We start from the raw sequence: 25,598 nt of genomic DNA on the forward strand, positions 1-25,598 counted from the left end.
CTTGATAAATTTAGCTTCGGTATGGGCAGGCTGTGTGCTTGCAGCACATTGATGACCAGAGGGAGAGTGAGGTCCCTCCCCAACACAGGGGACTCCAGTTTCTGTTTCCTGTTCTGCTGCTGTCATCTTTATGTACCACCTCATGGCCCTAAGTGGCTGCACAAGCTCCAGCCAGGAGGCTCTGTTCCAGCTGGCAGGAAGGGAGAAGCATAAGTTGCAGAACTTGGTTACATGGCCACAACCACACCAGGCCACATGAAGAAATACAAGGTGCCAAGAAAGATGAGGCTCTTTTATCAGAGAAGAAGGGAAGGAAGGCCCTTTGCCGAATAGACGTCCAGTCATGGACTTATACCTCCTGGGCACTGCTAGATGCACAGAAGAATGTGGCAGTGTCCAGCCTCCTCTGCAAGATGAGCCCCAGGAGAATCTGTAACTGAGGCTGCCCCGATCGTGACCTGCACCGTGCCCTGCGGTACCAGCCACAGGACTGTAAGGCCAGCTGTGGGCTGCGGGTGAGCAGGCTGCTTGCTCTGTCGGAGCCAGGCGTGCGTGCGGGAGGCGGCTGTGTGTGATCATCCAGGGCACGGCTCCAGGAACGCAGGCGCTAGGGGCCTGGCATGGAGCTCACGCAGCGCCTGAGGCCAGCCTGGCCTTGGCCAGGTGGGGCTGGTGCCAGGTGGGTGCAGTGGGCCTCGGTGGGGACGTGCTGCTCCCTGGCCCCACCTGCCACATGTGCCCTGGAGGACGAGTGACCGCCAGCTCTTCTGCACAACCCTGGATGCACTCCCTGGGGCAGTGGGGCTTCTGTTCTCTGTGGCCAGGAGTTCGGGCACCCAGGGAGGAGATGGGAAAGGGCACCGGCCCCGGGAGAGGAGCTCCGCCCCAGTGAGGCCTGGGTGAAGGCAGACCAGGGGCTGCGTGCATGCGTGCGTTCCACAGCACGGTGGCGGTTTCAGCGTGTTCCTGGGGCCCGGTGCCAACAACCAGGGGTGGGAGCAGCAGGGCCCAGCCCCCCTCCATCTCTGGACTGCAAGAACATGGCCACATCCGTCTGCAGGACTCTCCCTGCCTTGGTGTGACGCAGTGGCTGTGCCGTGGAGCTAGGCAACACTGTGCGTGAAGGGGGACCCGCCTGCTGGTCCAGGCCCCGGGGTTCCCCAGTGGCACGTGCAACCCTGCCCCCACAGCCTTGTCCACTGCCCGGACCTTCAAGCCCCTACCTGCAGAGATACACCCCTGGGGTTTGCCCAGCACCCACTGGCCCTCAGGTGGACCGGGCTGCTCTGGATGCCCACCCTGGCCCACACCTGGCCTGGCTGGGACTCAGCAATTAAGAAAACTCAGCCACTATGGGCATCACTGGCCCTGGCCCGGCTGGACTCAGCAATTAAGAAAACGAACCTTGCAAAAACTTGATTTCCACTCATATAAATAAGGAAATGAAGAGAGAAGCATTCTCTCTTTCCAGGGGACTAATGTCAGTCACATGTCATTGCAAAATGCAGTCTTTCACTAGTCTGTTGATATGAACTATCTCAGCTGCTCAATTGTCTTTAACTTTGCCATAGACGCCTTTCATTTTGTTGGGGAGGAGAGACGATTTCCTAGACGTGAACTGTTGCCAGATATTCCAAACCCTGTTCTGGATAAATTACAGCACCCAGATTTTAGCAACAAAGCACGCTGATTTTATATTCAGCAGGGTTTTTATATTTAGTCTCTTAACCTTTCGTAATTCCCACCCACGGCTTGAAGCACAGAGCCCTTTTGTTTTGTGTTCCTTGTTCTTGGTGGGGCGTCCGCCTCAGCCCCCGTAATTTGGGCCCATTGACTCATAAAGCAGGTGCCCCTGATTGCAGGATGGACACGGTGGGCCCGGAGCTCAGACAATCCCCTGAAATTGGATTTGGGAACCCAGAGGGGCCACACAGTCAGAGAAGGTCAGATTGCTTTTCTTTCTTTCTTTCTTTAATGCACAAAACCCTCCCGGTGAATGCTTCCAGTTGGTTGGAGTGCTTTCTCTCTTTCACACGTTGGACAAATGGTTCTGAGTGTATATCAGATGGGATGGATAAGGAATCAACCATTATTGTAAAATGATTTTAGGAATCAAGGTGCCCTCTGTCGCTAATTCAATCTTGCCAATAAAAGGGGCGGAATGTGTAGCAGAGAATTTCTGGAAATTTCATTGCCTCGTGGGACGATACCACGTTTTGATATTAATCGTCTGTGGTTGACCACGGCCGCGTAGCACCAGAGCCGTATTTTCAAAGGAAGTTTGGGCTATAAATTCTTTTTCTAGGAATCATACCGTGCAGAGGGAATGTCCCAGAAAAACATAGTATAAAAAGATATTGTGTGGCTTCCAATGCCAAAGCAGTGGGTGAAAATGGAAATTCACTCAGACGTTGGTGTGTGTCTGTCCAAACCAAAGCAGCAGGGTGTGGGGCGGGGCAGGGTCCCAGGTGACTGCACGGAGCAAGTCCTTGTGCCTCCCGCAGCAAGTCAGGGTGAGGGCGGAGCAGGGAGAGCCCAGTGTGGCAGGGGAATGTCACCTCTGCCCCTCAGGGTTCAGCTGTCTGGCTAGACAGCTGCCCCTTCAAGGGAAAGCCTGGTCCTTCTCCGCCTCCCCCCCCCCGCCCGGGCCATCTCTCCTCTGGGTGCTCCCTATGCCCCTGCCCCTCAACAATCTGATGTCAAAACTGCTGAGTGCAGCCAGGCAAGGGGGACGGTGGGGAACGGTGGGGTGGAGCCTGGAGCCCCGCGGGGCAGGAAGACCCTGGAGTGGCTGGAGCCCGGGGCTGCAGGGCTCCGTGTGGGGCCAAGGTGATGACGGGGACAGGTGACACTGGGGACAGGCCAAGCAAGGCCCTGCGCCGTGAGCTGCCGAGCGGGAACCGGCATGCGAGCTGGGGTCTGCCTCCCTCAGAGGCAGGCTGGACGTGGCGTGCACCAGGGTGTGCTCGAGGGTGCGCCCGCGAGCAGGAGCCCAGCAGCCCTGGCCAGGCTCAGCCCCGGAACAGGGTTTCCAAGCCCTGTCACGGCCCACGACTGAGCACTCAGAGTCACTCCAGGGGAACTGGGCTGCACGAAATGACCACACGGAGACAGACTCTTCTTTGGGTCCTCTGACCTTAGGGGTCCCTGGAAAGAGAGCGAGGAGCGCGTGCTGAACCCTCTTACTGAGAGAAGCCATTCAAATGAGGCCGGGGTAGGATTCTAAGGAACAGTGAGTAGCTCCACCCGTGGTGACGCCTGCACCGCGAGCCAGCCTTGCTATCCCAGCGGGGACAACGCCCAAGTCCCATGAAATGTAGTGACTGGCCAGAGCCTCGAGCATCAGGAAGGTGTGGTCATTCAGAGGGCTCCCCACACAGCACCGTCCCCTGAGGAGAACCTGAAGGTGGGCGTGGCCATGCAGCTGGCGGGCAGTATCGAGGATGGCACCAGCCAGTGGAGTGGGCACCTCCAGGAAGCCTGGGGCACGTGGAGCACTTAGATGAAGGGCGATGGCCCAGGCCAGAGCAGAGTCTGGGTCTGGACCAACAGGAGCGAGCTGGGCAGCGTGTCGCATTTGGTGGTGACCTCAGCCCCTCCCCAGAATCCTGGCCATAGAGTACAGGGGACCCAACAGGCTCCCGCCGCAGACCCTGGCAGACACGGCTCCACACCCACGGTCAAGGACGCGCGGGTTCCCGCCCCGCCCCACGGGTGGGCCAGTGCACGACTCCCCCGCCAAAGACACACACCCTCCATCCTCGGGTGACAGCACCTCGGACGAAGCCAACCGGGGACTTCCCCCAGGGGTCCTGGCCAGGGACCTGCAAACGTCAGGGAAAGGCCACGAGTGCTCTGGACAGAGGGGAAGAGGAAGACAGAGGGACTTGGTGCCACGTGTGGACCCCACCAGGCCGGTCTCCACTGTAGGGGATGTGACAGCAGCAGCCGGGAAGCCTGGAGGGCCCACGTCCCGCTCCCTGCCGTGGACGGTGCACTGGAACGTGGGGGGAGAGGTCCTGGTTTGTAGGAGGCCTGCTGCGGGTGTGGGGTCAGCAGCTCGCTCTCCGGCGGCTCAGGGAGCACTGTGCCCAGGGCCATGGGCCGGGCTGCAGATCTGAGGTGACCTTTTTATTGGCGGAACCCGGGGACTGGCCCTCTAGGCCACTGCTTGCACCACACCCCCAGCCCACGCGGAAAGAAGAGAACGCCCTCTCTCCCAAGAGGTGTGTGGTGCCCAGTGTTCTTGGGCATGGTCCTGACGCGGGCAGATGGCCAGCTGCCCTGGCGCTGTTGGCCCATCCACCTGTGTAGCAGGAACCTGCAGGCCTCCTGGGCCTGGGTCCACGCCAGGACGGAGGGGGCCGCGTTCCCACCCATGGCAGCACAGCGCAGCAGGCCAGGCCCCCGGAGGCTCCTCCTGCCTCACAGCTCCGTGCCCCGCTGTGCCCCTCCATGGTGCTCCTGGCAGCTGCCTCTCCATGGCCGGCTGACCACTGCTGTGCTGCAGTAGGTGACCTCAGGGCCACCCAGGCTGGGCAGGCACCAGGAGAGGCCCAGGAACAAAGAAGGCCACACCTGGGCATGGGTCAGGGACAGCGGGTCCCGGGTGTGCCCACTCACCCACTGACTGGGCATCTCAGGGTCAGGTACAACCTCCTCTACCAGCCACTCCGTCCACCTCCATGTGACACTGGCCCTGCTGGGCGGGCTGTGCTCAGGCTGTCCTTGCCTAGGGCTGTCCTGCTCGGCCTCTGCCCTTGTGAAGTGACTACATCCTCAGAGACCCATGGGTCACCCAGTTTCTTTGGCCTCTGTCCCCGTCAGCTATCACACTGCCTGTGGCTGTCCACTGGCCAGTGGTTGGATCTTGGGTTGGGACTGATCAGGGTGTCCACAGTCCCGTGGGGGTGGGGGTCTGGGTTCCAGGGTTGGGCACTGGCGGGGGAGTGCTGCAGGAATGAGGCAGTCCCCAGCCTGCCCCTGGGCAGCCCTGCCCCTTCTTCTCACTTCCTGCTGCCCGCCCAGGCTGGGCTACTGCTCCTGAGTGGGTTGCCTCCAGAAACTGAGAGTGAGACCCAGAGAGACCCAGGCCCTGCTGGCTGGCGGCGGCTTGCCCTGGGCGAACGTGGGGGCCCAGCGCAGCCCCGGGAGGTGAGGCGAGCAGAGTGGCACAGAGACCGTGTGGGGCCAGGGGCAGTGGTGGCCAGGGCTGCTGGCGCTCTGGGGGCATCCTGCGGCATGCTGTCGTCCAGATGCGCAGAGGGGATCGAGCCCATTCTCTGTGCTTCAGGAAGCAGGTGGCCGCCAGGGCTGGAGGGTGCTGTGGCAGGGGCCTCGGGCTGCTGCATGCAGCCCACTGCACCACCTGCTGGCACCCCAGGGATCCGGGAGGTGGCTCTCCGCAGCGGGGTGCCTGCAGAGCAGTGTGGCCCTGGACCTGAGCGGGCCGCGCCTGGGTTTCTCGTGAGGGAAGTGAGGACAGTGGGCGAGGTCAGTGTGTAGACCATTGAGAAGGTGCCTGGCAAGACTCCATCCTGGGCCACGTCCCTGCTGGCCCCTGGAGGGCTGGATAAGGACCACGGGTGGCAGCCCAGGGGAAGATGAGGGCCCGGGGACCCTGGATGCTGGGGGAGGCGCAGGCAGGGAAACCAACAGCCACAGGGACCGATAGAGGAGGACGTGCCCTGTGGTCTCTGGGCCAGTGCGGATGGCACAACATCCACTGAGGGCAGCCCGGCCAGGCCATCCCTGGCCACAGCAGGTTGGATGGACGGACAGTGGAGAGGGAGCCCCTGGCTGGTGGCCTAGGCAGTTCGCAAAGGCCTAAAGGTGCCCCCTGGCCTTGCACCGCCCTCGGGGGCTTCAAGACCCCACCCCACATGTCCGTACTGCATGGACGGCTCTGCGCGTAGCTCGCGGCTCTGGGCCTCCTGCGCCAGGCCCCCCGGTGAGCGCAGCTCCTGGGCTAGTGGAGTCCACCTTGAAGACTGACGCAGTGTGTCTGGTCACCTCCATGCTGGGCCACTCTCTTCCCCTCGGGGCCAATAACGTTTTATCTTTTGAATTTGCTTAAATGAAGGAAGCACTTGGGCCCGGGCCTGAGCTCCTCCTGGGGCGCCTGAGCGAGGCAGCCGTCTCGCAGTGCTGGCTTACCAGCCTGTCCGTCCTGCGACCCCTCTGCCTCCGCCTCAGCGTCCTACACAGGTGACTGGGGAGTCTAATTGACTCAGCTGTAAAAGGTAATTAATTGACATTTCCCTCCCGAGAGGTCAGGCTGCCCGCTCCCATCCCTGCAGCCTCTCCCCAGGATGCCCTCCCTCGGGTGCCTGCCGACCTTTATCTTGCTGATAAAGCCATAATTGTTGTAATTAGTATCCACATAAAGGCTTTGGAAGTCACTCCCAGAGCTGGCCCCCGGCCTCAGGGTCAGCCTGGCTGGAGGGGTGCGAGTTTGGAGGACACCGTAGGCCTCCCAGCCCCTCCCCCAGAGCACTGGCAAGGTGGGCCTCTTGGTCTCTTGGGGCTCCTGGGGCCCCATGGAGCACACAGTTGGGATCACTTGCACAACATGTCTCCCAGCCTGGCAGCAGCCACCCCATCTGGGGCTGGAAGACGCCCTGACGGCACCCCCGTGACCACAGCTGGCCTGCACACGGCAGCGTCTACAGTTCTCTCTGCAGTCAGAATTTCGCGTCTCTGCGGGCGCCGGCTTCAGACGATAGCCCTTTCCTTTCCACGGTGTGGCCTGATAGAACGAGTTTGCACACAGGGTGGACAAGCTCAGGGCAGTGCCCCAAGGCTGGGGTCAGCAGGGGAGGCAGAAACCCCATGATCAACACGCAGGAGGCATTGGGCGTCTGACTGTGATGGCGGAAGAGAACCCCGGAGCCAGGGCGGCTGAGCCCAGGGCTTCCTTATGACCTGAACCCATCCAGTGCTGGGTGAGAAATGGGTCACAGGGCCAGGGGGCTGCGATGGGACCCTCCACGGTCATCCCAGCCGCAGGCAGTGGTGGCCTGGGCCCCAGGACGTGGCCTTGATGCTGCCCACAAGGGGAGGAGTGGAGAGAGAGATCTGGGGAGACCTGGCTGACGGGCATATGTGGGGGAAGGAGGGATCGAGGAGCAGGTGGAGCAGGGATGGGGGCCCGCTCCCGAGGCTGGGCTGTGTGACCTTCTGGGGACAGCAAGCCCGTGTCTGCTGCAGGCTGGGCTGGCATCCAGCTCAGAGGGGCTCACGTGAGTCAGTGTGGTTCTCGCTTCCACAGGAAGTGAGGAGCCTGCCCAAAGAGGGCCCAGGGGCAGAGAGAAACTGACCTGCACCAGGGCCAGCCTGAGCCAGGGGCAGTGAGGGGGCTGGCCAGCAGCAGCCAGGAGTGTCCAAGGGAAGAAGGAGGCCCAGCGAGGTTCAGCTGATTCCAGGAGTGCATGGACTATGGCCTCCTGAAACCCACCTCCAGCTGAAGCAGAGAAGCCCGTGGAAGCGTGCTCCTGCTCGGGGCAGTTAACTCGGAAGGGACGCCACCTGCCCCCCTGGAGGGAAAGCCGCTTCTGCAAGACCTCTGCGGCCCGCCAAGCCTTCGCCAGACCCTGCCCCGGAGGACGGCACTGTGTGGGCTCCTGGACAGGCTCAGCTGCCCCCACAGCTGCCCCACGCCCGGCCCTGTGTCGCCAGCCACCCCTCACAGGTGCTCTGGGCGTGGCCTGTCAGAGACCACCCTGCTGAGTGACCAGCTGTCCACTAGACCGGGGAGTGGAGGAGGCAGCGACCCAGCTGCACTGCTCCTCAGGGGCAAGGAGCAGGGCTCTCGGCAGGGGAAGGGCTGCCCTGGGGACACACGGACAGAGGGGTGAGGGCCCCAGGAGTCTGGCCCAGACGAAGGCAGTGCCAGGGAGGGTGGCAGGGCAAGGGCAGCTGGAGGGGTCCCAGAGCCACCGTTTTGGAGGCAAAGTCAGTGTCCTCATGCCACTGCTGTGGCACAAACCGCGGGGTGGAGGGTACAGGCTGGGGGTGACTGGGGGCTGACCCCCGCTTCTGACTGCAGCACTGGGGTAGGAGCCGACGTCGGGGGAGTGGTGGGCAGATTTGGGGGTTGCGTCTGACGTATGTGAGATGGACACATGGAGGCAGCGGGTGGCTAGCAGCAGGGAGAGCCCGCGTGGTCGGCGTGGCTGGTGCAGTCGCTGCGGGGAGCAGGCATGTGGGTGAGTGAATGGAAGAGCAAAGCCCAGCGTCCAGGCCCGTGGTGTGGTCAGGTGGCCTTGCTGGGGAGGGATTCCCGGATCCACAGGAGCCAGACCTGGAAGGTTCCCTGCCAGGACGATCCCCGCTCCCCCTCGGGTTCCTCCCACTGCAATGGCTGGGTCCCTGCCAATTCAGAGCACCCTGCTCTCGCACCCCTCAGCCAGGGATGGCGGAGGGCGAGTGGCTCTGCAGTCCCCAGAACAGGCCCTCCCGGGCCCCTGGTGCTCCAGGTTCTCTCCCTGCAGGGCCACCAGGGCAGGGCTCCGGGAGGGCCGGGGGTGACAGGGCAGGGTGACAGGGCTTCACTCTCTGGTTTCATGAGATCTGACTGCAAATGCCTGGCCCAACTTGGTGGCCCACAGACAGCAGTTACTGTGACATTCAGGGAAGGCACAGCTTCAGACAGCGCAGGTGAGCCTACGGCCGAGAGGTGGACCCTTGGGGCTCGGTTTGGACACACACTTATTTGCTCAGCAGAAGCTGTGTCCCTTCTAACCCCGCACCTGAGAATGGCATGTGGCAGATAAGGCCTGAGGTGCTGCCAGATGTGAGCCAAGCATCATCCCTGCTCCCCAGCTGGGGCCCGCAGGGCGGCCACCACCCAAGGAGGACAGGAATGGCTGGGATGTGGGTGAAAGCCGGCCTTGGCACTGCCAGAGTCATCCACAGATACCTGGTCCCGTTGGCACCCTCGGCCTGCAAGGAGCCTGCAGTGGGTGAGGAAGTGGAACCAGGCCCTGGCAGCTTGGTGCCCACTGCTGCCCAGGCCAGGAGCAGCACAGGGATAGCTGGGGAGGGGAGTGGAAGATGCAGATAAGAATTGTCCTTGCCAAAGGAGGGACTGCTCTGGATAATGCACCACGAGGTGAGATTAAGACACCTCTGAGAGAAATAATTCCCCCACCTGCAGCTTGGACGTACTGTAGAGGCCTGGCTCCCCACAGCAGCTCTGTCCCTCTCCACAGAAGTGGGACCCTGGGGAGGGGACATTAATGCCTCCAGCCCCAGGAACCCATCCAGAGCACACACGAAGGACACACCTCCACTCACCCACGACTCACGACTCACCAAGGGAACCAGCCCAAGAGCCTCCAGTGGGGTCCTGCCTGCAGACCCCGCCCCGTCTGTAATGTCCCCTGCATCCAGTGAAGCTGGGTCAGACAGACTGGGCCCCGGCCAACCCCTCACCAGGCCCTGCTCCATCCCTGCCTGGGTGCACCCCCTGCTCCATCTTCCATCTGCTACAAAGCACCATCCCTTGTTGTCCCACTGTGTCACTGCCTTGGGGACCCTCCATTATGGCTGAGGCCACTGTTCTCGCCCAGGCTCCCCCTTCAGAACCTCCCTGCCTCCAGCCTTCTCAGGAATATCAGGGTGAAGGCTGTCTGGAGGGTCCTCAAGCCCAGCCCCCATAGGAAAGTGGTTTCTGATGCATGTGCATGTGTGTCTCTGTGTGTGTGTGTGTGTGTGTGCGTGTGTGTGCATGTGTGTGCGTGCGTGCACGCACACCCACGCACACACCCCGGGGGCTCCCAGGACCCCTGCACCAGCCTAGCATTCAAATGCTCACCCTCTGCCGAGCTGCTTTCTGTATCAGAGGAGGAAGGGGGTGCTAGGGCTGCAGCCCCAGTGGTGGGCAGGCAGCACCCCTGAGCCCCCACACCTTGGGACCCTGGAGAGGAGGGAGCCGAGATGGGCAGGGTCTGCAAAGGGCACCAGCCCTCTGCCCCCTCCAGGTCTTCTGGGGCTGCTGCCCCAGTGGGGGCTGCCCCTGCCCGAGCTCCTGCTTCTGTCTGCGGTGGTTGGGGCCTGACCTGAGCCAGCTTGAAGCGTCCCCTCTCGCCCTGGGAGAGAAGAGGGCTCGGCTCGGCTCTCAGGGCTGGGCACCAGCCTCTCTGTCCTATGTCCCTCCAGGCCTTAAATAAAAGCTGAACACCTCGGCTGAGAGAAGTGGAGGTGCGGCCCTCCCCAGCCCAAAGCTGGCCTATGGGGAGCTATGCTGGACCCCAGACAGGGGCGGAGGTGTGGGATCCCAAATTCACCACCACAGAGCCTGCCTGCCCTGTTTACCATTCCCTGTCTACAGTTCCCTGTCCACCCTCCCTGTCCACACTCCTGTCCACACTGCCTGTCCATCCTCCCTGTCCACACTGCCTGTCCACCCTGCCTGTCCACACTGCCTGTCCACCCTGCCTGTCCACACTGCCTGTCCACCCTCCCTGTCCACACTCCTGTCCACACTGCCTGTCCACCCTGCCTGTCCACCCTGCCTGTCCACACTGCCTGTCCACACTGCTTGTCCACCCTGCCTGTCCACCCTGCCTGTCCACCCTCCCTGTCCACACTCCTGTCCACACTGCCTGTCCACACTGCCTGTCCACCCTGCCTGTCCACCCTGCCTGTCCACACTGCTTGTCCACCCTGCCTGTCCACACTGCCTGTCCACCCTGCCTGTCCACCCTCCCTGTCCACACTCCTGTCCACACTGCCTGTCCACACTGCCTGTCCACCCTGCCTGTCCACCCTGCCTGTCCACACTGCTTGTCCACCCTGCCTGTCCACCCTCCCTGTCCACACTGCCTGTCCACCCTGCCTGTCCACCCTCCCTGTCCACACTCCTGTCCACACTGCCTGTCCACACTGCCTGTCCACCCTGCCTGTCCACCCTGCCTGTCCACACTGCTTGTCCACCCTGCCTGTCCACACTGCCTGTCCACCCTGCCTGTCCACACTGCCTATCCACCCTGCCTGTCCACCCTGCCTGTCCACACTGCCTGTCCACACTCCTGTACACTTGTCTGGTACAAAGTGAGATACAGGACAAAGGTCCATCCTTTGCTGGGTTCCACCTTCTGCCCACAGGGTCATGGGAGCTGGCGGATGGCCAGCGCCCTGGGCTGTCTCCCAGCCCACGTGGCCATCTGCACCCAGCCCGCCCCAAGCCAGAGACACACTTCAGAAGAGCTTTGTGGAAGGTTCCGGGCTGTCTCATGACTCAAGGGTTCTTCCTTTCTTCCCTCTCAGCCAGGGGAGGCCAGTGCCACCGCCCTGAAGACCTCCGGCAGCGGGTGGAGCAAGGCTGTGCTGAGTTCCCGGACCTGCTCCTTGGGCCTCCTCCTCCTGGACGCCAGCCCTTCCTGTTCCTGCACAGCCCTCATGAGGTAGCACAGGCTCACTGCCCACACAGTGGGCATGTGTGTCCATGGAGCCCCTGGCCAGGCCTCTCTGAGCCTGCTTCTCTCTCCTCCTGCTCAACCCTCTAGAAGGCTGGCAGTAAGCCCAGAGGCAGCCTGTGCCCTTTGGAGATGCCCACCGCCCAGGAGGCTGCAGGAGGCAGCAGGTAGGAGAGGTGGACCCCACTCCAGGGGTTCCAGAGGGCTAGCTCTGGTCTTCCCACCAGGTCCTGGGGGAGCCTTTGGCTCTGACCATCCCCTGGGCATGGCCCTTTGCCCCCCACATGCCTCAGTCTCCCCTGACACAGAGGACTGCACAAGCAAGGGGTCTTCCTGGGTGGTGACCAGGAGAGGCCCACAATGCAGCTGCTCAAAAGGGCTCTCTTCCAGGGACTGGTGGTGGAAGTGAAGTGCAGTCCCACTTGTGTCCCTGGCTGACAGGGGAGCGCATTCGGCCTCCTGCAGCCTGTCTCAGGAAGCCTGCCCCCAGCACCCTGGAGAGCCCTGGGTGGAGCAGAGCCAGGGGGCTCCCCAGGCTTCACACAGCTGGGGAAAGGTCCACGTGAGGCAGGGGCACCTGGGGAGGGGCTTGCGAGCTGGTCAAGTTCCCTCAGCTTCTATGCCAGGCCAGGTGCAGTCATACCCAAGCGGGATGCCATAACCAGCCCATTTTACAGAGGAGGAAACCGAGGGTCAGGGTCTCAGAGTTCACCAACAGCTTGCCCCAATCACGTCTGGATTTTTGTCTGACAGACTAGAGGGCTGCCTTCCCCTATGGGGAGGCGAGGAGCCTGGCGCTCCTATTGCCGGACTAAGACCCCCGGGCAGGGTGGACCCCCGCAGCCCTCAGCACCTGCAGGCCGGCCCAAGAGCTAGGGAGGACGGGGCGGGTCTCTGGAAGAGCAGCGGGCACCCACCGCCACCCGCCAGGGGTTCCCTCTGACCTCCGCCTGATGGAACCCGTAGGATTCTGTGAGATTCGGGATCTAATTAGAGGCGCACTCCTGCGACCCTGCTGCGCGGCGTCCTCCCAGCCGGGCGGGGCCGGGCGGGCGGGGCGGTCCGAGGTGGGCGGAGCCATGCGGGGCGGGCGGGGCCGGCGGAGGTGGGCGGGGCCGGCGGAGGTGGGCGGGGCCGGCGGAGGTGGGGGCGAGGCCGACCGCGATGGGTGGGGGCCGTCGGAGGTGGGGCGGGGCCGTCGGAGGTGGGGCGGGGCCGGCGGAAGTGGGGGCGGGGCCGGCGGAGGTGGGGGCGGGGCCGACCGATGTGGAGGCGGGGCCGGCGGAGGGGGCGGGGCCGGCGGAGGTGGGGGCGAGGCCGACCGCGATGGGTGGGGGCCGTCGGAGGTGGGGCGGGGCCGGCGGAAGTGGGGGCGGGGCCGGCGGAGGTGGGGGCGGGGCCGACCGATGTGGAGGCGGGGCCGGCAGAGGTGGGCGGGGCCGGCGGAGGTGGGCGGGGCGCGGGCGGGACCACAATGCCCCTCAGACGCCCAGAAAAGAGCTCCGTGGACCGTGGAGGGCTCCGGGCGCCCCGGGTGCCCGAGCGTTGCCACGCCCGCGCTCCGACCCCAGCCTCCTGGGCTTTAGGTCCCGGGGAGCAGGCAGGAGCCCCCGGGAGCATGCCGCGAGCGCCTCCCTGGGAGCCGGGGACTGCGTGGACAAGCCCCAGGGGAGTCTTCCAGGGGAGGTTGGGGACGGAGGAGGCGGCAGTCCACGCCCGGCTGCTGCTCCAGCGATCAGACTGCTCGTCGCTGACGCCGGGGGTGGGCCAGCCGCGACCCTGGAGGCTGGCACGGTGTTGGCGCGCTGACCAGCCTTTGATGCCCTGCGAGGCGGCGCTGGGACCAGAGCCGCTGCCAGCGGGTGCATCCCCAGGCGGCTCTGAGTCACGCAGCGGAGTCGGAGCTCGTTTCTCGCAGCTGAAGCACTGACAGAGAAACAGCCGAGATCCGGCCACTGAGGGGCTCCGCTCCGCCCAGTGGGCCTGAGGGGGCTGGAGCCGGCTTGTCCCTGCAGGAGGCTGCTGCTGCCTGCTTCCTCCCCAGGAAACGAGGGGCCCCAGCTTGTCCTGCCGCCTGCCCACCAAGGGCTTCCAGGAGCCCGAAATTAAACTTCCACACACTGGGGTTATTGTGACCTGGGACGGAGCACATCCGACTTCCAGCCTTAAAATGATCCAGCTCTTGAGTGGGCTTGTGCCTGGCAGCCAGTCCCCATGTCTCTCCCAGCCTCAGGGGTTCCTGGGGCTGCGCTGGCACCGGGCTGGGCACAGGGCCTCCTCCAGGCCAAGGTGAGGCCGGTTTTCCCTGGGAGCCTCTTCGCTCTCTGTAGCCAGTCGGAGTTTTCTGGATTTAGAAACCCCCGAGTGATTTTTAATCCTGAGTTCTCCCAAAGTTGTTCTCCCTCTAGGGAGGGGGCCAGCTGTGAGGTGCACCCCTGGGGCCCTGGCATGGCTTCAGGTTAAAGACGCCTCTGAACATTCCCGTACCAGCTCCCAGGCCTCCCTCCAGCCCCGTGGCCTCCACTGCCCTCACACTGCACACTGACCTCAAGTCACCTTCCAGGGACTCCCCAGTTCTGTCCCCTGGGGGCCACTCAGTCTCTGTGGGTGTTTGTGTGACACCCTTGCCTAAGAAGAAGGGGGGAGCCTCAGGCAGGGCCCACCCCAGCCACATCCCCAGAGCCTCCTGCACTCCCACCAGGCCTCGCTCTGGTTTGGACACCAGCCCCCTGTGGCAGTCGCCAACCCAAGGACCCCACCTTGCAGAACTCAGAAGCCGTGCTCTGAGCAGCCCAGCCTGTGTCCAGTCAGAAGCAGGAGCACCTTCAGAGCCCACCTCTGGTCTGCACATGAGAAACCCAGGAAGCTCTGAGGGTGTCATTCCTATGAGTCCTTCTCCCAGGCAGGCTGTGCAAAGGGCTTGCTGCCCACCAGTGGCCAGGCAGGGGCCGAGGAATGAATGCTCCTGACACTCTGTCCAGAGCAAGACCCCTGTGGTGTGGGAGGGAAGCAGGCCAGGGTCTCCACTGTCCTCAGGACTCAACCCTCACCAGCAGGAGTCTGAGCTGGGATTCTGCCACCAGTGCCCAGAGACCCTCGCTCTCCCTGCCCACACCAGGAGCAGCTGCCAGCTGACCTCTCCATCCTGCTCACCTCTGCACCTTCTGTCTAGAATGTTCTTGCCACCCCACCCAACACATGACCTCCCCTTTCCAGCTTAGTGCCCAGTTTCCGGAGGAAGCCCCTTTCTAGCTCTTCCAGGGGCCCTCAGAGATCGCCATCGCTGGTGACCCCCCATTTCCCTTACGTGGAGTGAGGCTTGCAGGGTTACAGCCTCCTGTCCAGCCCAGCCAGGTCAGCCACCGCCCCTGGGATCACAGTTCATGATTGTGCCTCCTCACTCTTCCTTCCCACCCTCCTACCCCGCTTCCTCTTTCCCTCTGTCCTTCCTCCCCCCTTCCTCTTTCCCTCTCTTCTTCTCTCTCTCTGTCCCTCCTTCCTCCACCCTTCTTCCTTCTCTGGTCTGACTCCATCCCAGAGTGAGCTCCTTGGAGGGAGCAGCTATGGGTGTGGGGAGGGACAGGGGACAGGGGAGCCTGGTGGCCTCACCCTGTGGCAGTAAACAGAGTTCAGCCCCCAAACCTCCCCCAAGGGATTCAGCCCACAGCCCAAGGAACCCAAGGGCCATGACTCTGTCCCTCTGGTGTCCCCAGAGCCACTTCTGGGATGTTTTCCCTCCTTTTTTTTTAATATTTACTTTTTGGTTTTCAGTGGACACAACATCTTTATTTTATTTTTATGTGGTGCTGAGGTTCGAACCCAGCGCCCCGCGCATGCCAGGAGAGCACGCTACCGCTTGAGCCACATCCCCAGCCCAAAACCTCTCGCCAGTGCCTTCACTGGCCCAGAGGCCTAAGATGCGGGTATTGAGAGGCTGCAACAAACTGTTACAATGTGTCTCCTGCTTGGTAATCTCAGCCAGTTGGCAAGCCTTGGCGCCATCAGGGTTCCAAAGTTGGGGACAACTTCGCCAGGTGATGCAAGGCAGGCGGATGTGTGAGGCTTCCAAGTGGGGACACCAGCTCTGTCCCCTGTGTGCCACCCACCTGGCCCAGCAGAGCTGCTCCTCACATCTTGCCGGCAAAGGTCAGGCAGGCTGTGGGCCGCCCGGGACCCTTCCATCCCTAGGGCAGAAGCTCAGTTTCCAGTGGCCTAAGTTGGCCTGTCAGACCCGATGGGCTCCTGCGTCATCCCCTAAGTGGCTAGTGAGGAGTGGTCAGGTCAGTGGCAGCCTGCCTGGCATTCAGCATCCGTGGGAAGAGGCCAGCGGGACATGGAGTCGGCTTCTGTGTCCCTCCCAGGAGGTTCGAGGTAGGGCCAGAGCAGAGTCCAGGTGCTGCCATCCCGCAGAGGGGCCAGGTGTGGGCCAGAGCAGGTGGACTCACTCTGCCGCTGGCATCCAGGAACAGTGGCCACAGGTAGCCAGGCTGGGCTACAGTCCTGGGGACCCTGTGGCCCTCATAACTACAGTGTCCCCTCTCTTGCCACTCTGTAGACGGATGCCACCCTCAGCACCTAACGGCCTACTGGGGAGGGCAGGCAGTTCACAGCTTCCCTGCCTGTGCTCACCTGCTGGACACCCTGGACACCCCAGCAGACCTCACTTATCCTTCCCCAAAGCAACCTTTGCCCACATCAGCAGCCCCTGCTGTATCCGAAGATTTCCAACTATAGGAGGGAGTGAGAGGGCACCCCGCACCTCCCAAGAGTGACAGGGACACACCAGCCTGAAATTCCAGAGGAGCAGCTGGCTCTGAGTCACAGGAGGGAGGAGGGCCGAGTGCTGGAGAAGCCCTGGCCTCTGCCTCACCTCCAGCATGCTTCTGTAATCTCTCCTTGGCTAAGAAAAGTTACCTTTGTGTTTCCTGAATCAGGGGTCTCGATGGAGCAAAGAGAGGCAGAGGCTCCCACAAACACCATGCCCCAATGTGGGCACAGTATCTGGGCACAGAGGTCTGTGCCTGGCTTGCCAACCCAGCCTCACGTGTGAGGCCTGCAGACCAGGTCACAGTGTGCAAGATGGCCTGACGGGGGCAGCCTGCAGCAAGGGCCCCACATGGACAGGCCAGTGCAGAGGTACTGGACCCATCTGCGAGGAGACCATAAGCACCCTTACTCCTGCTGTTACTCCTGCCTCTGATAAGATCAGGGCCACCCCAGGCCTTGCCACGCAGAGTCCAGGCCTGCCAGGGCCGTGGCTGCCCGCCTGGAGCGATGCTGCAGACCTGAGGGGATCCTGGGGTCAAGGAGGGCTCCTGTTGCCTCAGGAGGGGCTGCTTTGCATCCTCAGAGTCCAGGCCCTGAACTGCTGCCTCACCACGCTCCCTGTGCCCAGGACTGGCTCAGGAAAGGGGAGCTGGGCGGGCGGCCTCCTTGAACCGGTGGGTGGAGGCTCCCACAGACCCGGCTGCCTGCTTTCCCGGGAGGGAGCATGTTTCTGTGGAGGGCCCCAGCTGCATTCCTGCGGACACATTCCAGGCCCGTTACGGAATTCCACAGCGCGACCAAGACCTCTGTCAGTCCCTGAGTGACGTGAAATCGTGTCAGCTGCAGAAAACGGACTTGATTTAGTGGATGTGGCCCTGATTTTGCCCAGCCGCACACCAGCATTCCAAGGAGCAGCACAGCTCTGCCTGCATTTCCCCCAGCAATCCTGACTGCAAGCTTTGTGATGGAAAAATGCGACTGCCTGCAAGCCCATCAGCCCAGCCTGGTCCAGTCAGCCCTGCGATGTGCAGGAGAGCTAGCCCTGGGTGACCTTGGGCATAGTTGCTCCTTGGTGGCTCTCAGCAGAGGGCCAGCTCGCCTGGTGCCTGACACACGCTGGAGGCTGACAGAACCCCTCTCCTCTCCGGCTCAGAGAAAAATGGGTTTAATTAAGACTTCCGTGATTAGTCATTTAATCAGTCATTAGGCCAACACAGATGGAGTCAATTAATTTTTTTTTTTACTTCAAAAGATGATGTTGCCAGCCTGCGCAGCCTCTCTGAGCCGACCACGGGCGACCATGTGCACCTAACTCCAGCCTTGCGTTCCCCTCCAAAGGCTGCCGCACTCCTGACAGGGAGACACAGTGTCCTGGGCTCCCACCTTCCTCAGCCTGGAGATGCAGGATGGTAGCCAGCTGCTCCTCCTCCAGCATGAAGAAGCCACACCATCAGGACAGAGTGGCTTCCAGCTGGCCACAGAGTACCAACCCCTGGGGACACTTTGGCCAGGGCGGCCAGGCTCAGGGGACCTGGAAGGCCAGGCTCAGGGGGCCTGGAAGAGGATGGGCACAGGGTTGTGCTGAGACCTTTCTTTGAACATGGGCCCTGGTCAGTGGCCATGACCAGCAAGATAGGCCCAGCCATGGAGCAGCCATGCAGCCAGGGCCACGGGCACGCCAGGCACGTCTGGGCCCGTGACCTGAGCAGCTGACTGTCACAGAGCCTAGCACCCTGCCAAGCACAGTGAGGGTCTGCAGACCCCATGGAGGAAGACCCTGGGATGGGGGGCACAGAGAAGCAGCTTGTAGTGCCCGTCCCCACCCCCGAGCACAGCAGATAGTGTGATGGCCATGGGCTCCACCTCCCCCAAGCCCATAGCCTCCTAGAGGTGACCTCGGCTGAGTGCCTCCAGGAAGCTGCAGGCTGCGCTCTCCTCAGGCGGTGAATGCTGAGTGTCCACCTGGGCACCTTGCTCCTCTGTGTCCCACACAGGTCCAGCAGGGGACCTGGAACAGGTGCTTTCTAATTATCTGTAGAACCCACCCAAAGTGACTCTAGGCAGGACCCAGAGACCCACAGGATGTTGCCACAAAGCCCGCAGGCCCCGGCCTGGCCCTGCCCACCCCTGCAGCTCACCTCGTGTCCTGTCCCTGGCTCTTTTCCATGTGCTCAGGGACAGGGTAGGGATGAGTCCCTGGGCCAGGCACCCCAGCATGAGGAGAGACCTGTGGGTGGCAGGGCCTTGTTAGGGCTAAAGGGCAGTGACAAGGGGCAATCTCAGGGGCTGTGGGACTGAGGCCCCAAGGTCACCAAGGTCACATGGCCTCTGCTGCCTGAGCCCCCACCCCCGCTGGCCACCCCCACCCCATGGACAGCTCCTTCAGGTGGAGTTCAGGGACAGCCAGAGGAGGGTGGCCTGGGTTCCTGCTTCTCCAGACACCTAAGCCCTGTCCTGTCAAGCAGGAATAATGACCCCAGCAGGTGTGAGGCCGGCCGGAAGCTGGGCCCGCGGGCGAGCACACCAGGCGCCCTCACCCGCTGGAAGAAGAGCCCCACCGCAGATGGAGAGGCCCAGGGGGCAGCAGCCTCAGCCCTGTGCACTCCATCGCAGGTCTTCCAAATGGGCCACCGAGGTTGACAGCCTGCTGGGGACCAGCTGCTGGTGGCCCTGGCTAGTCCTGTCCCTCGGCTCCAGGCCCAGAGGCCATCACGCCCCTGCCTTCTGCTGCCTGGAAATCAGCCACAGAACCAGGGGGGCTACCCTGGGCTGCAGTGAGGCCCTGAGGTGGCGAGTGCCCTGGGCAGAGCATGGGCCATCCTCCCTGGAGAAGGAGCCCGAGCTGAGACCATGTCTGGGAACCAGGCTGCCACTTACCCAGGCCTCAGGCCCCAGCGGCTCCTGTTCCTAGGGGTGCTAAGGAGGCTGTGAGCCTCTCCAGCCTGGCCCCAAACCAGGGCCCTGCTGGGCTCTGGCAATCAGCTGACTCTTCTAATTTTGGAACTTTTTGTCTGGGCTCTCCCTGGGCTGCAGAAAGCCTGAGGGTGCAGGTCCCCAGAGAGCAGGCTGGGAGCACCCTCGGGCTTCTCAATTCCTGGGCCCACTGGCTTTTTATTTTTATTTTTTTTTTTTGGTACTAGGGATTGAACCCACAGGCGTTTAACAATGAGCCACAACCCCCCATCCCCACCCTTTTCTTTTTAAAAACAAAATATTTTATTTAGAGACAGGGTTCCGCTGAGTTGCTAAGTGCCTGGCTAAGTTGCTGATGCTGTCTTTGATCCTCCTGCTTCAGCCTCTGGAGCTGCTGGGATTGTAGGCATGTGCCACCACACTTGGCCCTCCATTGGCTTTTTTAAAAAAAGATTTTTAGTTGTAGATGGACACAATACTTTCATTTTATTTATTTATTTTTATGCGGTGCTGAGGAGCAAACCCAGTGCCTCACGCATGCCAGGCGAGTGCTCCACCACTGAGCCCCAACCCGGGCCCCCCACTGGCTTTTGGCTCAACACTCCCAGTCCCCTAAGCCAGCGTCCTGTACCCATAAGGGCAGGGCAAGCCCCAGGGAGCAGGGCCAGGTGCTCCTGGGCCCATCCCCCAGATCTGGCCCTGACCCCAGCTGCTCAGGGGGCTCCTTCTCTGGAGGCCCAGAAGCTGGTCTGCCCCGAGGAGGGGACCCCAACCCCTAAGTCAACACCTCCTTGGCCTGGCAGAAGGGCTGCCACTGGAAGACAGGTCTCAGGCCTCGCTGTCCAGCCCCTGACCAGGTCAGGCGCAGGGCCTGTGGGGGAGGATGTCCCTGTGCCACAGGCTGGCAAACCGGCAGCAGCGAGAGTTAGCCAGGCCCTGAGCGGAGCTGCCTGCCCCAGCCTTGGTACCCAGGCCCGACTCGGCCCAGGGCTGGCTGAGGAAGTCTGGTCTGCAGCCCTGGGGCCTCCACGCCCCTGGCCTGGGAGACAGAAGGGAGTGGGGAGGTGGCTCCGTCCCTGTGTCTGCCCCAGGAGGCCCAGCAGGAGAGGAGCCCGAGGCCAGCAGAGCCCAGGTCAGTGCCTGCATGAGAGGAAGCTGTGGAGGCCAGGAGCGTACCACCAGAGAGGCCCAGAGGGGCTGGGGACACAGGTCGAGCTCAGGGAGGCCGAGGGGCAGGGCCCTGTGGAGCAGCGTGGAATAATCAGCCCTACCCTAAACAAGGGTTCGTTCATCTCTGAGTGACTCCAGGATCTCAGGAGTACTTGCAGGAGCCCAGAAACATCCAGCACTCCACCAGGTGAAGTTGGCAACATGGGATCAGAGATCACCGCTCTAGCCAAGAGTGCGACCCACAAGGGAAGAAAAGCAAGCAAAGCTGGCCCAGAGATGAGGAGGAGAGGAGGGACGGCTGGAAAGAGGGTCCAGTGTAGGACATAGAGGGCTCGCTGCCCAGGGCCAGCAGGAGCTTGCAGGAGGTGCAGACACCTGGAGGCATGGGGAGGGGCTCCTGGCCAGGACAGTCTCATGCCCCAGAGACCCCAGGAGAACTGAGCACACCTGAGGCCCAGAGACCCCACAATGGCGGGGGCGGAATTTGATGAAAACGGAAGACTTCAGATCCAAGGACCCTCAGGACCCCCAACCACGGGAACATGAGAAAGGAAGGAAACCTCCAAGGGGGTCATGGGGACCCAGGGGCCCAGCTGCTGGAGCTCTGAGCCCACCCTTGGACACCAGCCCTGCATGGCCTTGGCCAGCCTTCTGCTCCAGCGGACTCCAAGGATGTGTGGTTCCGACCTCTCCTGCCTCCTGGAGGCTGAGCCAGGCTGCACACACAGCGGGTGCCCAGTTGCTCTCTGGGGTCAGCGGAACCCCTCCCTCACACTGCTGTGGCCCTGCATTGCCCTCTGCTCTCCCGGGCCCAGCCTTCCAGGTCTCCACGGAAACTGGCCTCGGGTCTGACCACATGTCTCCCGCGCCGCTGCCCGTTAATCAGAGCCTCCAAGGGCTCCCTGCCCCCGCCGCCCGGCTCTTTCCTGGCTCTGCCTCGGCGTTCTCAAAGCCCTGGGGGTGCTTTAAAAACTCTCTGGATTCTTGTAACCCCGTTTATTTCTCTTAACGCTGGCAGCCTGACAGACTCTGGTTATTCTTAGTGCTAAATTATTTATCTCCCTTCCCCTCCTCACCCGCACTCCACGATCTTTAACATGGCTCCTGGGGCTCAGCAGAGGCCCATTTTTCCCCCACTCAAAAATGAAGTAATTTTAAAATCTTTTGTCTTTAATTTTTTATCACCCCAACCATGCATGTGGTATTTGTTCATCAAGGGGTCGAAGCCTGGCCAGTCACTGAGTCCTGGCACTCTCCGCCTCTAGCTCTGCATTGGCCATCAGCCACTTCAGGGCCCTGAGTGACAGGAAGTCACTGGCCTCGGAAGGCAGGGGTGGAGGAGGAGGCTACAAACAGTACCAGCCTCCGGGCTCCCCAGATCCACTCGGACAGACCTCCGGACACAGCCCAGCCTGACACACCGGCCCTCGGCCTGGAGCGCACACCTCCAAGCTGGGTGGCCTTGCCAAGTCAGCCCCTGTCCGCTTCTCAGGAGGCCAGAAAGGCCAAGAGCTCAGCCAAGGGCTGACCAGATGCTGGCCACACTACCTGAGGGCTCTGCTGGCCACACTTCCCTCCCTGAAGATGACCCCAGCCGCCCTGGCAGGCGGGACCAACCCATCGTCCCTCACTGAAGCTCAGAAACCACCTGGATCCCAGCAACTCAGGAGGCTGAGGCAGGAGGACTGCAAGTTCCAGGAGAGTTTGGCGAGATCCCGTCTCTAAATAAACACACGGAGGGGCTGGGGTGTAGCTCAGTGCGGCACACCCCTGGGTCAGACCCCTACTGCCACAAAAGAAGGAAAAGAACCTGATGGGCAGGACCTCGGAGCCCTCCCTGGAGCTTGGGCGTGGGTCAGCAGCCATCTTAGGCACAGGCCACCTCAGGGGCCGGGCAGTCTCTTGTGGCCAGCGTGACCAGAGCGAGGTCACACCCCTCAGCTGGAGCCATCTCCAGACAGGGAGACTCGGGCAGGACTGGCCACTCTCCCACTTTACCTGCCAACTCTGCTTCCCTGACTCAGGAGGCTCCACGTGACACTGGCCCTTTGTTGGGGGGGGGGGGACAGCCACACGTGGGTGCCCAGCCTGCCAGCACCCAGCTGCCTGGTGCCCCTTCCTGACACAAGATAAGCACATCCTCCCATGCTTCCAGGAGGCCCCAGGTGCTGGTGCTGCAGAATGCGCTCTGCACTGCCCTGAGCCTCCAGCTGCCCAGAAGCTGCACCTCAGTTCTGTGAGAAGGGGGGCGGCCCTGGACACAGACTGTGTCACCCTGCTGCCCAGCGTCCCTGGGCTCATCAGGATTAGACAAAGGGCTCATTCACTGAGGCCCACAGTCCCTGGAGCAGAGAGCCAGGCCACAGGCCACACGGGGACTCTCTCCAGGAGTGGACGCCATAGCCGTGCCAGAGAACTGTGAGCACTCTGCCTCTGAAGGCAGAGGTGGGACCCCAGAGAGCAGCAGGGCACATGTGCCTGCCCAATGGCCCACGGGGACGCGGGTCTCTGCCTTCCTGGGGCCCTCATCACCCTTCCCATTTGCTGGCCCTGCTTTGGGTGGACGCAGCTCAAAGAGGGGCCCAGGAAGGACTCTCAGGGAGCTCTCTTCCCCTGCAGGCCTCATGGGACCACAGCAGAGCTGGTGGCAGACGCATACCCAGGTAGGCAGTTGTGGTGGCCCACGGTCAGGGCCCATGGCCATTCGTCCACATCTGAAGAGGCCGGCAGGAGTACAACAGGCACCCCGGCCAGCCAACCTGCTCACAGTGGACGCTGGGGCTGCCGGCAGTGTGGGGTGTGGACCCAAGGCCCTGGGCCTGGGAGACGGGCCCGGATGGGGAGGGGTTCGGGCTGCTGGAGGATCGGGCGCTTGGGCCCAGGAGGATCGGAAGGTGGGTAAGGTACCAGCGCACGATGAGAATGTCCCAGAAGTGAAGAGAGCCACCGTGGGAGCCATCTTGCCATCACAGAGGGGGCTGCCATGGCGGTGGCCAAACTAGCAAGGTCCTTGCTGCAGTGAGGCCATGCAGACTGGGTGGCAGGTCCAGGGAGAGCCAGGGGCTCGTGTTGGGCCCTGTGGAGGGACACCAGCTTTCCCAGCAACAAGGCTCCTCCTGCCCTCGCCCTCCTGACCCCAGACCTCACGGGGCAGAGCGAGGGCCTGAGAGCTCTCGGGGCCCAGTGACCCCCAGGGTAGCTTCAGGCCTGGGCTTCTCCAGGAGCCGAGGCCCCAGACCCCAGACCAGCTGAATGCCTATAGCTTCCTCAGAGGAAGAGGGTTCTCAGTCCCTGGAAGGGCTGTGGGACGGGGCAGTTGATGTGCGTCCAACTGTCTGCCTGGCCCACAAAAATGGCTGCTGCCCTGCGGCTCCAGGATTGTGGCTGGCAGCCCAGCAGGCTTCACGGCCCAGCCCCACCTCTCCAGAGTCTGGGACAGCCTGAGAAATGGACTCCTCACACGGCTAGGATTGCTGGCAGGCCCGAGGTCAGCTGAGACAGGGCCACCACTCAGTCCTAGGTTCACAGCCCCCACTGTCCAGCCGCCCCAGAGGAGTGCTTAGGCTGGGAGAAGGACCAGGATTTCGGGCAGGGTCCCTCATTGCTGGACAGCAGCCCTCACATGGTCCACTGCTGAGCCAACAGGCGGCTCTGGAGGAGCCCTGGTGGGTGCGGTTGGCTCCGGGAGGAGCACCCAGGGTGCTGGGGGTCAGCACCCTGCTCTCTCCCGTACAGCCGCAGACCCTGGGAGAAGGGTCATTTGCCTGGGACTTATTTCCAAAGAGCTGTGGCAGCTCCAGGGAGTGAGGGGCTACCCAGGGGCCAGGTGACACAAGACCCAGGCCTTAGCATGCGGCCACCGCCGGAGCCCCCTCCTGCCAGCCTCTTCCATCCGATGGACACGGTGCTTAGGAACGGGGTCAGATCAGGCCTGCAGCCTGGGTTCCCCGGCCACTGCCCAGCTGAGCTCACCCTGGCTCCACAGCCAGCCGCCCTGGCCGGCTGGCGCAGCTGCGTGTTCTTGGGAACGCCTAGAGACAGGCTGCTTGGGAACACCCTGGCCCACTGGGGAGGCTGACCTGATGCTGGCCGCCGGGCTGCAGAATGTGTCCCTCCCCCCAGGCACCCCAGCCCAGCATGTAGCCCCCAGAACCGTGGCTTCTTCTGACTCAGGGAACAGACTCCTGACTCCTGGCCCCTGAGCCCACTCTTCCTGCCCCAGGAATGTGCAGGCGTCCCCAGCCCCCGCCCGGCCGCCCAGGAGAGCTGCCCGTTTTCCAGGCCTGGCGTCTGGAATGTCGATCTGCTCTGCTCAGCTGCGGCCACATTCCTGGTGTGAGCCGGGCCAGCCTGGGGAGCCTTTTCCCTGCTCTGGTGCCAGCCCCGGCGGGCGCAAGGGAGGGGGCGAGGACCGTTTCTATGGCAACCTCCCTTTTTGTTATTTCTTATTTTCTTTTTTATGGTTTCTCCAACTTTGAAGCTCTCCAGACAGTTTACAGACTGCAGAAAGGAAAAGTCCCCAGCAGGCAGCCCTCAGGCTCCCAGAGTCCTGGATGGCCCCTTTCCCGCACCGGGCTGGGCCGGGGGTGTCTGAACCAAAGCAGACTCGCCATGCCTCAGCGGCCTGCTTCCTTCAGACATTTTAGAGGAATCAAGTAATTTTCCTCCTGAAAAAAGTAGGAAAATGTTTCCAGGAGAATCGCTGAGCCACATGGCCAGTTGGCTGTGGGTGGACCCCCAGGGCCAGTCGGCTGTGGGGTAGATCCCTAGGGCCAGGGCCCGAAAGCTATCCCTCATTGCCTTCTTTCAGGATCACCCACTGACCATCCAGGGGGGTGGCAGCCGCGTCCCAGGACACCTGGAGCCCCAGGTGGGCACTGGGCAGGGTCCTGAAACAAGGGTGGCAGGTGAAGGTCACAGGCCGAGGGGCCTAGGAGAGGGTGGGCAGGAGCCTGGGCGACCGTGTCCCCCAGGGGCCCAAGGACCAGCTCCACCCATTCCTTGTAGGCGAGTATGTGATAATGATCGATGACATGACCACCCCGCCCTTCCTGGGCCGCACACTGCCCACAGCCTTCAAACACCTGCGGGTCTTGGCCAAGGGGACTGGCCAGAAGCCCCAAGACCCTGAAGAAGGCGTCAGATCCTGAAGCCAGAGCAGCTCCGTGACACACCTAAGAGCGCGGCACCTCAGAGGCCACCTTCGTCTGGAAGGCAAGTTCATGCTGCCTCCCAGGAGCCCATGTCCCATGTCCCCGAGTGGCCTGAGCAGCCTGGGTGTGCAGGGATGCCCAAGGAGTCCCGTGGCCACTGGCTTCAATAAAGCAC

General features: G+C 62.5%; 1 protein-coding gene and 1 long non-coding RNA gene across 2 annotated transcripts in view; one reads left to right on the plus strand and one right to left on the minus strand.

The window, feature by feature from the left end:
- The window catches only part of Morn1 (MORN repeat containing 1), a 50,801-nt gene extending 25,203 nt beyond the window's left edge, over positions 1-25,598 (plus strand). The window contains exons 11-14 of the mRNA XM_076862678.2: positions 11,110-11,408; positions 11,511-11,587; positions 22,890-22,933; positions 25,278-25,598. Of these exons, the coding sequence (XP_076718793.2) occupies positions 11,110-11,408; positions 11,511-11,587; positions 22,890-22,933; positions 25,278-25,420 (563 nt within the window). The 3' untranslated portion in view covers positions 25,421-25,598. The remainder of the gene's footprint in view (positions 1-11,109; positions 11,409-11,510; positions 11,588-22,889; positions 22,934-25,277) is intronic.
- Positions 18,119-19,097, minus strand: LOC143403409 (uncharacterized). The gene is made up of 3 exons (XR_013091871.2): positions 19,065-19,097; positions 18,326-18,414; positions 18,119-18,195 (listed from the first exon to the last, which is right to left on the minus strand). It is a non-coding gene; the product is annotated as an uncharacterized LOC143403409 (long non-coding RNA).

The sequence above is a fragment of the Callospermophilus lateralis genome, chromosome 7 (assembly GCF_048772815.1).
Source record: "Callospermophilus lateralis isolate mCalLat2 chromosome 7, mCalLat2.hap1, whole genome shotgun sequence".
Taxonomy (NCBI): domain Eukaryota; kingdom Metazoa; phylum Chordata; class Mammalia; order Rodentia; family Sciuridae; genus Callospermophilus; species Callospermophilus lateralis.